Source organism: Lepidochelys kempii, chromosome 1 (genome assembly GCF_965140285.1).
Source record: "Lepidochelys kempii isolate rLepKem1 chromosome 1, rLepKem1.hap1, whole genome shotgun sequence".
Classification (NCBI taxonomy): Eukaryota; Metazoa; Chordata; order Testudines; family Cheloniidae; genus Lepidochelys; species Lepidochelys kempii.
The window spans coordinates 100299729-100317722 of record NC_136380.1 but is presented as its reverse complement, the minus strand read 5'-3'; the positions used below and the strand labels follow the sequence as shown (position 1 = coordinate 100317722).

The 17994-nt window shown below is 43.3% G+C and overlaps 1 protein-coding gene across 1 annotated transcript in view; it reads right to left on the bottom strand.

Annotated features, from left to right (window-relative positions):
- Positions 1–17556, bottom strand: part of UBAC2 (UBA domain containing 2) — a 165404-nt gene extending 147848 nt beyond the window's left edge. Inside the window, exon 1 of the mRNA XM_073348554.2 lies at positions 17116–17556. Within this exon, the coding sequence (XP_073204655.1) occupies positions 17116–17146 (31 nt within the window). The 5' untranslated portion in view covers positions 17147–17556. The remainder of the gene's footprint in view (positions 1–17115) is intronic.
- Positions 17557–17994: the final 438 nt, after the last annotated feature.

Genomic DNA, 17994 nt, shown 5'->3' with positions numbered 1-17994 from the left:
AGGAACGCCACTGCTGCAAATCCGTCCACTATGTCCTGCATGCTGCTGAGACTCACAGTCCTGCATAGCGGGAGACGATTAGCAGCCCTACACGCTTGTATGACAGCAGCACCCAATGTAGATTTTCCAGCTCCAAAATTAGAGTGGTAGCAACGTGGCACTGCATGCTTCCAAACTGCTATTGCCACTTGCCTCTCCACAGTCAGTGCAACTCTCATTCAGATGTCCCTGCACCGGAGGGCTGGAGCAAACCTGTCACACAGATTCAGGAATGTGGCCTTTCGCATCTGCAAGTTCTGAAGCCACTATGTGTCATCCCAAACCTGTATTACAATGTGATCCCATTAGCCAGTGCTCATTTCTCAAGCCTAGAAGCTGTGCTCCGCCATCTGCAACTGCTCCTTGAAAACACTAGCACTCTTTAATTGTTCTTTGCTATGTTCCTCAGCAAACTATCTTCAAAAAAACGCTCATGAACCTAGTTGTTGCAAAAAGAAAAGGAGTACTTGTGGCACGGTAGAGACTAACCAATTTATTTGAGCATAAGCTTTCGTGAGCTACAGCTCACTTCATCGGATGCATACTGTGGAAAGTACAGAAGATCTTTTTATACACACAAAGCATGAAAAAATGGGTGTTTACCACTACAAAAGGTTCTCTCTCCCCCCACCCCACTCTCCTGCTGGTAACAGCTTATCTAAAGTGATCACTCTCCTTACAATGCGTATGATAATCAAGTTGGGCCATTTCCAGCACAAATCCAGGTGGGGAGAAAACCTGGATTTGTGCACTGTACTGCACATTCCCTTCACCTTGCCACGCAGGATGCCCTGCATAATATTCAAGAATGTCATGATATGTTTTTGAAGGTGAAAGATCTCATCAATGCCTTCAGGGAGTCACCAAAGTGTATGGAAGCTTTCACAGCAAAGGGGAGCCTTCTTTATGACCATTGTGCCCAACAAGATGGACACTAAGGATCAGTAGCATTAAATCACTGCTCCACAACTATGAGGCCATGATGAACTGCCTAAAGGAATTTAGTTACTCTTCCGATGAATTTGGATCAAAATGTAATGGATTCTCGAAGCAACTTCAATCTTATCAACGTACTTTACAATAACAGTTCTTGTGAAAGCCATGGATCCTGTAGAAGAAGTTAATGCAAAAATTCAAAGCCCAAACATGTCATTGGCAAGTGTTATGAAGAAAGTTGGCCAGTTGCAAGAGGTGTTGAGTGGGATGGGCACCGACTAATCATACAATCACTTCTGGGAAACAACAGTAGAGAAGGCAAGAAATCTTTATTTAGATGATCCTACACTCCTGAGAAAATGCAAGCCACTGAGATGGCTCGACCATGGAAGCCTTCCCTCACACCTTCAATGACCCAAAGAGTACTTTCATCGAATATATGTCGGGATCATTGATGCTTGCAAAGCTGTCATTGAACAGAGGTTTTCAACATAAAGCTTTATATTCACAGTAAAATTGGAGAAGCATATAACTGATGCAGCAAATGGCTCGAAATAGGACATTGTCCCAATAGAAATGTTGAGTGATATTTGCAGATCGAGAAATTGCCAGCTTAATTCGGTGAGCGAAGTGAAGCAATTTCTGAAACAAAACAAAGGCTTGAGTGACATATTGTCAGAAGCTACAATTCTCCTGAAAATATTCTACACAATTCTGACTACAACCTGCACCATTGGGCAATCATTCAGTTGCCTACGCAGACTGAAAAATTATTTGCGAACGACAATGTGACAAGAACGTCTAAATTACTTGGCATTTCTGCACATTCATAAGAACTCTACCTCTGAATTGGACATTGCAAGTCTCCTGGATGACTTCATTTCAGGAACCAAACAACAACAAAAAGTGTTTGCTGCTTCCTGAAGAACATCGCAAAAGAAGGGGCTATATTTGTTTTAGTTTTAGAAAGTATTTTCTTTTGAGGGTTATTGATCCAAGAGTGCTTGGTTCTTTCCGTATTCAAAAGAGTATTAATTTATATTTGATATTCTTAGTTAAATAAATTTTTCTTACGATAGTAATATTATGCAATAAAGGGAAACTGTTAAACGCTTACTGTTTCCAGTCCATTTTTACACTATTTTAAAAAATATATATTGGCTTACAAGGTTGGGGTGGGGGGAGGCTTAAGACTTGTTCTGGGCACCACAAAAAATTATACAAACCTGCCACCCCTGGATGCAAGGATAACCTTTGGTCTAACTCATTTTTGCCCAGAAGGGATTACAAACATCAGAGATGATGCTCAGAGGTCTTGAAGCACAATAGCACTCCCACAGTCCCACTCAAATGACAATTCCTTCAAACATCAGGTCAGAGCAGCATTGTAGTCACGGCTTACACATTGAGATGAAGAAGGAGAAACTGCAGCCAAATATTTGGTAGGATCATTAAACATAAGCTTCCCAGAAATGAATGGGCTCTTCAGAGAGCGTCTTCCCCACTTTTTTTCCCCAAGCAGAAAGATAAATTTCCGTTCCCCTCCTCTCCACTCCCAACTGTAATTTAAATGCAACACAAAAAACATCCATGTTACTATTCCAGAAGATAGTCGCACACCATACAATTCAGTATAGGAAACTCCACTAGTCTCCATGTCATAATGGAAACCAATTTTAAAAATTTAGTTTCCACTGCCTTTAATAGTCATTTTTACCCATTTTTATATTTAAACTGTGAAAAATGTTTACACAGTTACAATGAATCACAGAGAAATTATCACACTTTACTCATTAAAAGTTCCATGATATTCTAACTATCCCCAAGCAGCACAAGTATAATTGGCTACCATATGCTTGGGGTTCTCATTAGGACTGTGGAAGAAAGGGAAACCACTGAAAGTTTTCCTTGGAATGAATCTACTTTTCTAGTCTCCCTAAAACAAAACTCTGAAAGTATTTCATTTCTGAGTAAAATTTACACACACACACACACACACACAAACCAGGGACATAAATCAAAACATTTCTGCCAAAAACAAAAGAAACTGTGGAATAGGCAGTGAAGCACTGAAGTCTGGATGAAAAACTCCAGATCAGCGTAAGTCCACTGAATTTTACACTAACCTAAGCATCAGGGCCTTACCCTTCATAAAAATAGTAAGAGAGCTTTGTTGACACACTGGATCAATGAAATACTCCACTAGTCAGACAGGAATATGGCTTCAAGATCCGGTTCAGAACTGAAATTACTCAGAGATGGCTAATGACTTTCCAGAATTTGTTCAAGACAGTAGAAGTGTCCTACTATTATTAAAGAGATGGAATAAGACATAAAAGACATCATTCCTACAGACCCTGCAAAAACTAAACCTATCGCTGGCACAAAATATTACATGGCCAACTGAAATACCCTGGTTCAGAAAGTGATTCCTGCTCCCACTTCCTTAGCTTCAGACATACTGCATAGTCACACTACAAGAATACAGGTTTCAGAGTAGCAGCCATGTCAGTCTGTATCTGCAAAAAGAAAAGTAGAACTTGCGGCACCTTAGAGACTAACCAAGTTATTTGAGCATAAGCTTTCGTGAGCTACAGCTCACTTCATCAGATGCATGCAGTGAAAAATATAGTGGGGAGATTTTATATACAAAGAGAACATGAAACAGTGGGTGTTACCATACACACTGTAACGAGAGTGATCAGGTAAATTGAGCTATTACCAGCAGGAGAGGAAAAAAAACCTTTTGTAGTGATAATCAAGATGGGCCATTTCCAGCAGTTGACAAGAACATGTGAGGAACAGTGGGGAGAGGGGGGAATAAACATGGGGAAATAGTTTTACTTTGTGTAATGACACATCCACTCCCAGTCTTTATTCAAGCCTAAGTTAATGGTGTCCAGTTTGCAAATTAATTCCAATTCAGCAGTCTCTCATTGGAGTCTGTTTTTGAAGTTTTTTTGTTGAAGAATTGAGACTTTTAGGTCTGTAATCGAGTGACCAGAGAGAATGAAGTGTTCTCCGACTGGTTTCTGAATGTTATAATTCTTGATGTCTGATTTGTGTCCATTTGTCTCTGATTTGTGTCCAGCTCTTGTCCCCTAATGCCCTTATTCTACTTGTGCTACATTGATAACATCTTCATCATCTGGACCCATGGAAAAGAAGCCCTTGAGGAATTCCACCATGATTTCAACCATTTCCATCCCACCATCAACCTCAGCCTGGACCAGTCCACACAAGAGATCCACTTCCTGGACACTACAGTGCTAATAAGCGATTGTCACATAAACACCACCCCATACCGGAAACCTACTGACCGCTATTCCTACCTACATGCCTCCAGCTTTCATCCAGACCATACCACATGATCCATTTCTACAGCCAAGCTCTACGATACAACCACATTTGCTCCAACCCCTCAGACAGAGACTAAACACCTACAAGAACTCTATCAAGCGTTCTTACAACTTACAAGCGTTCTTACAACAATACCCACTGGCTGAAGTGAAGAAACAGACTGACAGAGCCAGAGGAGTACCCAGAAGTTACCTACTACAGGACAGGGCCAACAAAGAAAGTAACAGAAAGCCACTAGCCATCACCTTCAGCCCCCAACTAAAACTTCTCCAGCGCATCAGCAAGGATCTACAACCTACCCTGAAGGACGACCCATCACTCTTACAGATCTTGGGAGACAGGCCAGTCCTTGCTTACAGACAGCCCCCCAACCTGAAGCAAATACTCACCAGCAACCAAACACAACACAACACAAACACTAACCCAGGAACCTATCCTTGCAACAAAGCCCGTTGCCAACTGTGTCCACATATCTATTCAGGGGACACCATCATAGGGCCTAATCACATCAGCCACGCTATCAGAGGCTTGTTCACCTGCACATCTACCAATGTGATATATGCCATCATGTGCCAGCAATGCCCCTCTGCCATGTACATTGGCCAAACTGGACAGTCTCTACATAAAAGAATCGATGGACACAAATCAGACATCAAGAATTATAACATTCAAAAACCAGCCGGAGAACACTTCAATCTCTCTGGTCACTTGATTACAGACCTAAAAGTCGTAATTCTTCAACAAAAAAACTTCAAAAACAGACTCCAACGAGAGACTGCAGAAGTGGAATTCTCGTCAACTGCTGGAAATGGCCCACCTTGATTATCACGGCAAAAGGTTTTTTTCTCTCCTGCTGGTAATAGCTCACCTTACCTGATCACTCTCGTTACAGTGTGTATGGTAACACCCGTTGTTTCATGTTCTCTGTGTATATAAAATCTCTCCACTGTATTTTCCACTGCATGCATCTGATGAAGTGAGCTGTAGCTCACGAAAGCTTATGCTCAAATAAATTTGTTAGTTTCTAAGGTGCCACAAGTACTCCTTTTCTTTTTACAAGAATACAGGTGCTGCTGGTGTCACCACTTTACAGCATATTTTGATGACTGATTTACTATAGTGTTGGCAAATGCAAACAGTGAGAAGTGACACAGTTGCAACAGTTTTTTTCAGCCAAAGTTTGTGAATTAACTGTAAATGTGGGAAGCAGCACAGTGACCCAATGGTTAACATGTGCACTATCATGTCAGACATCTAGGTTACATCCTGCTCTTGTGTTCCCCAGGTCAGAAGGGCTTGGAAGTAGAGCTGTCTGAAATTTGGGAATTTTGGTTCACAGGGAATTTCCGTATTTAATAATATGCTTTTATTCCAATTTTGGAACAAAAGCAAATTTACCAAAAATGTCCTGGAAAACCAGATATCCCCAAACTTTTCATTTAAGAAACACTGAAATATTCTGTTCCTGAAATGAATTGTAAAACTGATATTCTTGACCATTTCAGGGCTGCTCAACACTGAATAGCAGAGGTGGACCTGGCAGAAATGTCAATTTCACAGCTGGCAGGCTCCCTTAACCCTACCAGCTCCCACCTGGAGGTGTGGACCCTGGAACACTGACAGGTTTCCAACAGAAACCTGCCTATGATTTTGTGAAAGTTTTGTCAAATTTGTAACAGATCTGGCAAAACATTTTACTACAACTCTGGATACAATTTTGTGACAGTAAAATTAGGCAAAATTCACAGAACAGTCATAGTAAAAATGTACAAAATCAGGGTATGGTCAGGGCGACCAAAAAATGTGTAACAATTTAACAATAAAGTATTATAGTGTAACGAAGACGCATTGACACTGACCCACAGGCTGGGTGGCCCACTGAGATGAGTCCCAGGGTGGAGGTGGCACTCCCTCCCCTTGCCCTGCCTCCTGAGGCTGAAGCCAAACTGAAGAATTCGCGGACATCTCTTAAAGATATGGAATCTGTGACCTCCATGAGAAAATTGTATCCATAACTATAACGAATGGGCATTTTCCAACTATCCTATGTTTCACTGGAAAATTTCTGACCAGCTCTACTTGGGAGTGCTGCAGAGGCAACAGATTTGGCTCCTGAAGAGGTGATCATTTTTAACCATTTTAAAAAGATACTGCTAAGCTTAGAACCAGTCCCCTCCCATTTGTTCCTTCTTTAGAAAGATGTAGACTACAACCAAGGCTACCAAGTGGCAGGATTAAATTGGTAAGGAGCTGAAGGAGGCACAGCATTTTGTTTTTAAAATAATTTTTTCAATGGAAAATGGAACAGAGCTAAAGTCAGCCAACACACAGAAACTCATCTCGGCATCCCCCTCTGTCTCCAACCACAGAACATATCATTTTCTTACTATTCGCATACACTGCGGGAAACATGGGGTCTAACATGTTCCACACTAGCTTCCTGGTACTACTGAACAAAATATGAAGTAATATTAAACCAAGCAATAATCTGATGCTTTAGGTTTAGGACGATTTTATTACTTGCATAACTGCCTGCCAGTATGCATACTACACTACAGCTTGGTGTGTGTTGTGCAAATAGCAAAGCACAACAATCTATTCTTGCTGTGGGGATTTTTAGCAGCCTGGTAGCATACATGTCAGAGCACTACAGGCCTCACTCGGGGGTAAGCGCAGGTGATGTTCCAGTAGGAACCCTTAGGAAAAGGTTCAAAGGATGGTAACATCTGGCAACACCAGAAATATCTGAGACTTTTAGCAACAGATCCTATTAGGATCTTAGGAACCCCTTTATCAAATGATCCCAAATTTGACCCACTAACCTTACCCAAGGCCCCAGTGGTGCACAACCATTTTCAAGACAATCACAATACTCACATGGATTTCTTGAAAAAATGGCTCTTACACAGAAAGCTTGGCTCCACCTAACTATAGCGTGACAAAAACTGCCCCATTATACAGTAACAAAATAAGTTCAGGTAGACCTACAATCACCATTTCCTTACCTTATACTACTCCTGGTCTAGATATTTGAAAATGCAACCTCTCAGTACCTGGCAGTCAAGGTAAATTAATTAAACAACTGAACACTTCTTAGGGATGGAATCAACTGATCTCTTTTAGGAAATGTACTCAAGCTCTTCAAAAAGAAAAGGAGTACTTGTGGCACCTTAGAGACTAACCAATTTATTTGAGCATAAGCTTTCGTAAGCTACAGCTCACTTCATCGGATGCATACTGTGGAAAGTGTAGAAGATCTTTTATACACACAAAGCATGAAAAAATACCTCCCCCCACCCCACTCTCCTGCTGGTAATAGCTTATCTAAAGTGACCACTCTCCTTACAATGTGTATGATAATCAAGGTGGGCCAAGGGAAATAGGCTTGAATAGAGACTGGGAGTGGTTAAGTCATTATGCAAGGTAACCTAAGTTAATTGTATCCAATTTGCAAATTAATTCCAATTCAACAGTTTCTCGCTGGAGTCTGGATTTGAAGTTTTTTTGTTGTAATATCGCAACTTTCATGTCTGTAATCGCGTGACCAGAGAGATTGAAGTGTTCTCCGACTGGTTTATGAATGTTATAATTCTTGACATCTGATTTGTGTCCATTTATTCTTTTACGTAGAGACTATCCAGTTTGACCAATGTACATGGCAGAGGGGCATTGCTGGCACATGATGGCATATATCACATTGGTGGACGTGCAGGTGAACGAGCCTCTGATAGTGTGGCTGATGTGATTAGGCCCTGTGATGGTGTCCCCTGAATAGATATGTGGACACAGTTGGCAACAGGCTTTGTTGCAAGGATAGGTTCCTGGGTTAGTGGTTCTATTGTGTGGTGCATGGTTGCTGGTGAGTATTTGCTTCAGGTTGGGGGACTGTCTGTGGGCAAGGACTGGCCTGTCTCCCAAGATTTGTGAGAGTGTTGGGTTGTAGATCCTTAATAATGCGTTGGAGGGGTTTTAGTTGGGGGCTGAAGGTGACGGCTAGTGGCCTTCTGTTATTTTCTTTGTTAGGCCTGTCCTGTCGTAGGTGACTTCTGGGTACTCTTCTGGCTCTATCAATCTGTTTCTTCACTTCCGCAGGTGGGTATTGTAGTTGTAAGAATGCTTGATAGAGATCTTGTAGGTGTTTGTCTCTGTCTGAGGGGCTGGAGCAAATGCGGTTGTATCGTAGAGCTTGGCTGTAGACGATGGATCGTGTGGTGTGGTCAGGGTGAAAGCTGGAGGCATGTAGGTAGGAATAGCGGTCAGCAGGTTTCTGGTATAGGGTGGTGTTTATGTGACCATCGTTTATTAGCACTGTAGTGTCCAGGAAGTGGATCTCTTGTGTGGACTGGACCAGGCTGAGGTTGATGGTGGGATGGAAATTGTTGAAATCATGGTGGAATTCCTCAAGGGCTTCTTTTCCATGGGTCCAGATGATGAAGATGTCATCAATATAGCGCAAGTAGAGTAGGGGCGTTAGGGGACGAGAGCTGAGGAAGCGTTGTTCTAAGTCAGCCATAAAAATGTTGGCATACTGTGGGGCCATGCGGGTACCCATCGCAGTGCCACTGATCTGAAGGTATACATTGTCCCCAAATGTAAAATAGTTATGGGTAAGGACAAAATCACAAAGTTCAGCCACCAGGTTAGCCGTGACATTATCAGGGATAGTGTTCTTGACAGCTTGTAGTCCATCTTTGTGTGGAATGTTGGTGTAGAGGGCTTCTACATCCATAGTGGCCAGGATGGTGTTATCAGGAAGATCACCGATGGATTGTAGTTTCCTCAGGAAGTCAGTGGTGTCTCGAAGGTAGCTGGGAGTGCTGGTAGCGTAGGGCCTGGGGAGGGAGTCTACATAGCCAGACAATCCTGCTGTCAGGGTGCCAATGCCTGAGACGATGGGGCACCCAGGATTTCCAGGTTTATGGATCTTGGGTAGTAGATAGAATATCCCAAGCTCTTCAGTTTACCCACCAGAAATGTCTGAGACTTTCGTAATGCTCTCAGCAACAGATACTCCCAAATTTTAACTGCTTTTCCTTTCATATCACCAAGAAAACCTATAGAATCTACATCCCAAGCTTACTTGGAAAAAGCATGTGGGCAGCTTACAGTCCAGCAGCAACTGCCAATTCAAATTCAAACTCATCATTATCTCCTCTTCTTCATGACTGAATAAATATTTGGAGTGTCCATTAGTAGTTTAACTTTTAATAGAGCATTTACTTTGTTATGTTTTATTTGAATTTTATTATTTTTAAATTACATTTTGTTAGGCACCTAGAGGCTTTGGGATGTGAAATTCAATATAAATAAGAACTATTTATGAGTGCCATTCCCATGAACATTTAAAATGATAGGAATAAATACAAAGATCAAGCCTCCTCCTTAAAGCACAGATAATCAACAATCCACAGGGCAAGTCTTCAATTTAGATTTAAAATAATGAACTTAGACAGACATATGAATGTAATCTTCATTTGTTTTAAATGGATATTAATTTCTCCATTCCACCACATTTGATGGTTTTCCGTAATAACTCTTTTCCTTTCATTAAAAGTTTGATATTGTGATTACGTTATTCTTTATGACCAGGGCTTATGTTGGGAAAAAAATTACTTTTTTTAGCATGCTACTTTCTAAAAATCTAATTCCCTTCATGCTCTCCCTATGATTTACAGCACAATTTTGTCTGATATTTAGTTATCAAACACTGCTGCTAGAGAATGCAGAGGCTGCAGCATGTGAACTTGGAGGGACAAGGGTGGGAGGGATGGGGAAAAAAAGAGGCACTATTCAGATAAAGGTCAAAAGTAAGCCTGAATAAGGCATGGATTAAAAACTTTATATTATGTAAAAATAAGAGGGTCGAGGATTCTTGGGATGTATTTTCACTTTAGAGCTTTACATAAGCTACTTCACCCATGTTAAATGTTGTCTACAGATATCATGTATGGAATTACAGCCTTATAAATGCAGTCTCCTGTTATTTATTCTGTTTTACTCTAAATTAGTTAAGGAAAAAGAAAGGATTTAAAATACAAGAAACATGCACATTAGTGTTTTAATCTAAAAGGAATCACTCAGTTATCTAATGTTGTAGATGAGAGAACAGTTTAAAGTAATCAATTCATAAGCGCTAATTACCTCTAGCAAGAGTCATTGATTATCTTCCTGTCACTATCGCAGAAATGAATAAAAAAATTGTAGCACAGAGCAACCACTTAGATTTACAGGGGGAATATATTTGAAACATATTTCAAATAATTATTAAATCATTACATTATACATTATTTATACAGATTCTAACATGATTTAAAAGAACACGTGAATGAGCCAACACTATATTTGAGTGTGTCATTTGAGTATGACACTGGCCCCTTTCAGACTGGTCAGCTGACTCTCCCACTTGCCCCGGTTGGACTATAAGAGAAGGCACCTGGGCAAATCATGCCTGACAGTCAGTCAGGAAAGGGTCAGAGGGAGTAGACAAGGGGCTCTCACTACTTGCTCCCTGGAAATAGGGAGACAGGTTAGAAGCCAGGAGGCCTGGGTAGTGGGAACAGGAGCAGAAGAAGCTGGAAGTCCCCACAGATGGGGGGGCCTGGGAACCTGTTGGAAGAACAGGATCTCCAGGGAGTGAGCACTGGGAGGCAATGTTTCTCAGTTAACACACTATGGGGGAATCCTGTAATAGGCCCCAAAGCAGAAGGAATTGAGAGAAGCAAAAGGGAAAATCCCCTAAGAACTACAGCCCCAAGGGGGCTGAGGAACTGTGTTTGTGAGGTTTCAGAGCAGTCACCGTGTTAGTCTGTATCAGCAGAAAGAAAAGGAGGACTTGTGGCACCTTAGAGACTAACAAATTTATTTGAGCATAAACTTTTATGGGCTAAAGCCCACTTCATCAGAAGCATGCAGTGGAAAATACAGTAGGAGTAGGAAGACATATATATATATATATAGACAACATGAAAAATGGGGGTTGCCATACCAACTCTTAACGAGACCAATCGATTAAGGTGGGCTATTATCAGCAGGAGAAAAAAAAACTTTTGTAGTGATAATAAGGATGGCCCGTTTCAAACAGTTGACAAGAAGATGTGAGTAACAGTAGGGGGAAAATTAGTATGGGGAAATAGTTTTTAGTTACTGTAATGACTCATCCACTCCCAGACTTTATTCAAGCCTAATTTAATGGTGTCGAGTTTGCAGATTAATTCCAGTTCTGCTGTTTCTCATTGGAGTCTGTTTTTGAAGTTTTTTTGTTGAATAATTGAGACTTAGGTCTGTAATTGAGTGTCCAGGGAGGCTGAAGGGTTCTCCGACTCGTTTTTGAATGTTATAATTCTTGAAGTCTGATTTGTGTCCATTTATTCTTTTGTGTAGAGACTGTCTGGTTTGGCCAACGTACATGGCAGAGGGGCATTGCTGGCTCATGTGAGGGGTTTTACCTACATTTGAGAAATGAAGTGCCTGGAAAAGACTTTGGGTGTAGCAGTGGGTCCTTTGTGGGGAATGGCCAGAACCTTACAGTATGGTTCTTAGAACATTTTCTAGACTCCTATTGACACAAGAAAATAGATTGGAAAGAACTGGTATAATAGGTTCTCTAGATCAGGAATCGGCAACCTTTGGCACATGGCCCATTAGGGAAATCCGCTGGCGGGCTGTGACGGTTTGTTTACCTGCAGCGTCCGCAGGATTGGCCGATTGCAGCTCCTGCTGGCCACAATTCGCCGTTCCAGGTCAATGGGGGCTGTGGGAAGCGGCATGGGCAGAGGGATGTGCTGGAACAGCAAACTGCAGTCAACAGGAGCTGCGATTGGCCGAACCTGCGGTCGCTGCAGGTAAACAAACCGTCCCGGCCCGCCAGAGGATTTTCCTGATGGGCCGCGTGCTAAAGGTTGCCAATCCCTGATCTAGACCAAACAGAACAGCCATGTTACCAAACTGTTAGAACCCTAGTCTTTTTATGCCATGCGTACACTTGGAATTAAAAAAAAAAATTCTCACCATTGATAACTCTAAACTAGAGAAGGCTCCAGCAGCTCCTGACATTTTTACCACTGTGTCTATACCTTTACTGCACTAGAGATGTCACTGATGTGAATTTTTTTCTCTAAAAATCTCAATTGTATGCATGGCCATAAAAAGTAAAGGTGATAACATAATTTGATAAAATAGTAATACATGGTTTAGTCTCATCTACACAGGCAACTCCAAAACATTAGGGAACTACCACATTCCTAAACTGACAGAATTTGTAATGTGGATTTGCCTTTAATATGTGAATAGTGTCATAGGCATAACATTCAATTTTTGGTTCAGAATGTCTTTTCATTATAACCCCCTGTTTTCATTCACTTGCTACTTTCCCAGAAAGTTAGTTCTGAGTCTAACATATTCTCAGTCCAAGATTATCTTAGCTTTTGAAAGTCAGAAGGAATTTTATTCATCGGGTTTAAAGTTATTCACCCATATGAGTGTTTTTACTAGCAGATGCACTTCTAATGTGCTCTTTAAAAATGTTTTTACTTCATCAGATAACTAATAGCTGTGCATTAAAAACTTCAGCATTGCAGTATTGGTTAAAGATAACTATTTTTTGCTTTAGACGATTTCAAACAGAAATTTAACCTTATATTGTTGTGACAAAGGCAAGAACATCACCACCAGCAATCACAAGCACTGAATAGTTTTTTGTAAAGCCTTGTCTACTGTAGAAAGCTATACTGGCAAAGATTTCTAGAGGAGACTCAGCTTATAACAACAAAAGAGTTGTTTTGCTATGCCCTCAAAATTACATAAAATAAATGACTAAAACCTTTTCTTTGACAGTATAAACTGCATCTATACTAGGGCTTTTGCTAGCATAGCTATGTCAGTTAGAAGTGCGATTTCTTTCACACTCCTAACCAACTATGCCAGCAAAATTTTTAAGTGTAGACCAGCCCTAAATCAATAGCCTAACGTGCACCATCTAAGAAAAACGGATGTGCATACTACTGCTCTTAATTTAACTCAGATTAGGAAGTACATAAAATGTGTGTGTGCATATATATACACACATACCTTCTTTGTATGCATATGTGTATGTGCATACACACACACGTGCATACACACAAGTACATGTGAAGGCTCTCCTTGTCTGCCCTCCATTTGTGATTTGCAACTTCAATTTTTTCAATAAGTAAAGCAGTAAGAGAATCATCGGGGGGAAAAATTCCCCCACACCCTGCAGTGCCAGTTTAAGGAGCCAAGATATTCTGTATTTCGAATAAACTGCAATACTTATCTGCTCACACTAAGGGCTTGTCTTCATTAAAAAACTTGTGCATCATTTAACAGGGTTGTAAAGAATCCAGTTAGATGACACAGTCCTGACCATAATTTGCTCTGGTCTACATTGAGTGTAATGTCATAATCCACATTGTGTCAGCTAATTGAACTCTTTACTGTCATTTTAAACACAGTTAATGTTTTGTAACGTACATCTTCTCTGAGCTTGTTTAAAACAACACATCAACTTGACGTGGTGTTGTGGCAATTCTGGTGCCAAAATATTAAGAGAGACAAGGTGGGTGAGACAGTATCTTTTCTTGGACCAGCTTCTGTTGGTGAAAGAGACTTTCAAGAAAAACTCTGTGTAAGTTTGTAAGCTTGTCTCTCTCACCAACAGAAGCTGATCCCATAAGAGATATTACCTCATCCACCTTGTCTCTCTAACATCAACTTGACATCTAGTCACTTTAAAAAAGTTAAAGACTACATTTATGCCTAAATTACACTAGTTTTTATAACATTTTCCTATTTTCAAAAATATTTTTCTATTCCTTATTACATGAAAGACCCACACAAACAAGAGGGGAACTTGCCTAGTCAGGGCAACAGACTCTTTATTGGTGGACTCCTGAACCCATGTACAGTCAGTTGCAAGGTCGGAAATAGCTGATATTTCACAGGAGGAAACTGTGGAACCAATTGTACAAAGTGCAGTCAAATGCACACTGAAACTGAGAGACCTGCCCCCTCTAATTTCACAGAATCATAGAACCGGAAGGGACCTTGAGAGGTCATCTAGTCCTGTCCCCTGCACTCAAGGCTGGACTAAGTATTATCTAGACCAGAGGTGGCCAACTATGGCCTGCAGGACTGGCCTGCCCAGCCCCTGAGCTCCCGGCTGAGGAGGCTAGCCCCCGGCCCCTCCCCCACAGCGATGCCACCATGCCACCAGCGCTCTGGCCTGCCGCTCCTGCCGGGCAGCGCAGGTGGCATGGCTGGCTCCGGCAGGGCTACAAGCTCCTGCTGCTCTGAGCAGGATGGTAAGGGGGGGGGCGTTGGATAAGGGGCAAAAGGTCCCGGGGGGAAGTTGGGACAGGGAACAGTTGGATAGGTGTGGGAGTCCCCGGGGCGGGGGGACTGTCAGGGGGCAGGGGTGTGGACGGGGGTTGGGGCAGTCAGGGGACAGGGAGGGTTGGATAGGGGGTGGAGTCCCAGGGGGCAGATAGGGGGTCCCAGGAGGGGGTGATCAGGGGACAAGGAGCAGGGGGGGGTCGGATGGGTCAGGGGTTCTGGGGGGGTCAGTCAGGGGACAGGGAAGTGGGAGGGGATGGATAGGGGGCAGGGGTCAGGCTGTTTGGGGAGGCACATCTGTCCCTACCCAGCCCTCCATACAGTTTCGCAAACCTGATGTAGCCCTCAAGGCAAAAAGATTGCTCACCTCTGATCTAGACCATCCCTGACAGGTATTTGTCCAACCTGCTCTTAAAAATCCCCAGTGATGGAGATTCCACAGCCTCCCTAGGCAATTTATTCCAGTGCTTAACCTCTGAGGTCAGAACAAGAAGCAATGGGCTTAAATTGCAGCAAGGGCGGTTTAGGTTGGACCTGAGGAAAAACTTCCTAACTGTCAGGGTGGTTAAGAAGAACAATTTTTCTCCCTCTTCCTTATAACAACCTTTTATGTACTTGAAAACTGTTATCATGTGCCCTCTCAGTCTTCTCTTCTCCAGACCAAACAAACCCAGTTTTTTCAATCTTCCATCACGGGTCATGTTCTCTAGACCTTTAATCATTTTTATTGATCTTCTCTGGACTTTCTTCAATTTGTCCACATCTTTCCTGAAATGTGGCGCCCAGAACTGGACAAAATACTTCAGCTGAGGCCTAATCAGCGTGGAGTAGAGTGGAAGAATTACTTCTTGTGGCTTGCTTACAATACTCCTGCTAATACATCCCAGAACGATGTTTGCTTTTTTTGCAACAGCGTTACACTGTTGACTCATATTTAGCTTGTGATCCACTAGGACCCCCAGATCCCTTTCAACAGTACTCCTTCCTAGGCAGTCATTTCCCATTTCGTATGTGTGGCAACTGACTGTTCCTTCCTAAGTGGAGTACTTTGCATTTTCCCTTATTAAATTTCATCTTATTTACTTCAGACCATTTCTCCAGTTTGTCCAGATAATTTTGAATTTTAAATCCTATCCTCCAAAGCACTTGCAACCCCTCCCAGCTTGGTATCATCTGCAAACTTTATAAGTATACTATGACATTATCTAAATCATGATGAAGATATTGAACAGAACCAGACCCAGAATCAATCCCTGCAGGACCCCACTCCTTAGGCCCTTCCATCATGACTGTGAACCACTGATAACTACTCTCTGGGAACAATTTTCCAACCAGTTATGCACCCACCTTACAGTAGCTCCATCTAGGTTGTATTTTACTAGTTTGTTTATGAGACGGTCATGCGAGACAGTATCAAAAGCCTTACTAAAATCAAGATATACCACATCTACCACTTCCCCACTATCCACAATGCTTGTTACCCTATCAAAGAAAGCTATCAGGTTAGTTTGACATGATTTGTTCTTGACAAATCCATGCTCACTGTTATTTATCACCTTATTATCTTCTAGGTGTTTGCAAATTGATTACTTAATTATTTGTTCCATTATCTTTCCCGGTACTGACGTTAAGCTGACTGGTCTGTAATTCCCCCGGGGTTGTCCTTATTTCCCTTTTTATAGATGGGCACTATATATATTTTCCAGTCTTCTGGAATCTCTCCTGTCTTCCATGACTTTTCAAAGATAATTGCTAATGGCTCAGATATCTCCTCAGTCAGCTCCTTGTCAACTCTGAACAACAGTAAGTTACTTTATTTGCAGAAAGAAGTGTGGGTTTTTTTTGTAAGTTGAGAGTCCCTTTACATGAAGCTGAAATGTGGCTGCAAAAGTAGTCTATAACCAGCTTGTCTGGCATATATAGATCCAGGCTAAGCCATGGGTCACCCAGTGTTTTAAGATCACGTCAATACTAGATGGGAGCTAGTTTTCCTAGCATAGGCGTTATTGTGATACAGATGGTGGGCAACACACAATTAACTTCAGTAAGAGGAAGGAGGGGGAAAGGGAGAACTAGATTAGGACAATTAAACCAAACTGTGCTCCGCTTTCAAAGCAGCATCTCTGCGGGGAGGAGAGAGGAGGCTGTTCCCACTGATGCTGGTGCTGCGAGGGGAACCACGGGTGACCGCGCACACAGAGCGAAACCCGGCTCCAGAGCCCACGGCAGGGACAAGACGCAGAGCGGAGCGGAAAGGCCCCCAAGCGGAGGCGCCTTCTCTAGACGCCCCAGAAGCTCCCGCCTGCCCGGGGGCGCCGGGAGCGGGGTGGGGGGTCTCCTGGGGGCCGGGGCTCGCGGCGCCTCCCCTCCCCCCCCGGAACGCGGACACTGCCCGAGCAACCGCCCCTCGGGCCGGGGGCTCCCGATACTTACACAGCCCGTTGGAGCCGGTGCTGGGGAACATGGTCCCGGGGTTGGAGGCGGGAGGAGGAGGAGGGCGGGGGCAGCGGCGACGCCGGCGACCGGCCCAGCCCGCCGGGGAGTCTCCCGAGAAGCCCCAGAAGGTCGGAGCCAGCCCGAGGAGGCTCGGCGGGTCCCGGGGACGAGCTGTAAGGCGGCCGGGATGGGCCAAACCGCGCCGTCCGTGAATCCCCGGCGCCCTCTTCCGGTCCCGCCGCCTCCCCGCAGGCCGCCTGAGGCGGAGAGGGCGGGAGCCGCCGTCGCTCCAGCTGCCGCCGATCTCGCCCTGCTCCCCGGCCCGCGCACTGGGGTTACGCTCCTGAATCGCCCCTGCCCTGGGGCAACTTCCCCGCCTTACTAACCGTTGGGTCTGTGACCTTCCCCTGCGCTGTGCGGACCCAACGCCCAGCCACTCCCCGAGGGGGACGAGTTCCCCGCTGCTGCCCCTGCCGTAGGCACCCTTGCTTTGGGCGGGGGGGCGGCGGCTTTCAGAGGCTCCGGCAAGCTGGCTGTAACTGTACTTAATGTATTAGACAACAGAAGTGTGCACGGACGAAGGCCCCATCCTGCACAGGCTACACAGGTGCTTAACTTAATGCACTGTGACTAGCCCTACTGAAGTCAAATTAAGTTCTCACAGGATCAGAGCCTGAAGTTGGAAAGATATTTACATATGGAATAGGCCTCTTTTAAACTTAAAAAGACAGTGGTTGGTAAGAGCCTAGTTTGTGGTACTTCAAAAGAGGAAGTAAATTGTTCATGGTGCCGCCCTGCTAACTTCATCCTTGGGCTTTTCATAAACGAAAAAATGAAGGATGCAATAATACCCTTTGTAATTTACCACATAATATA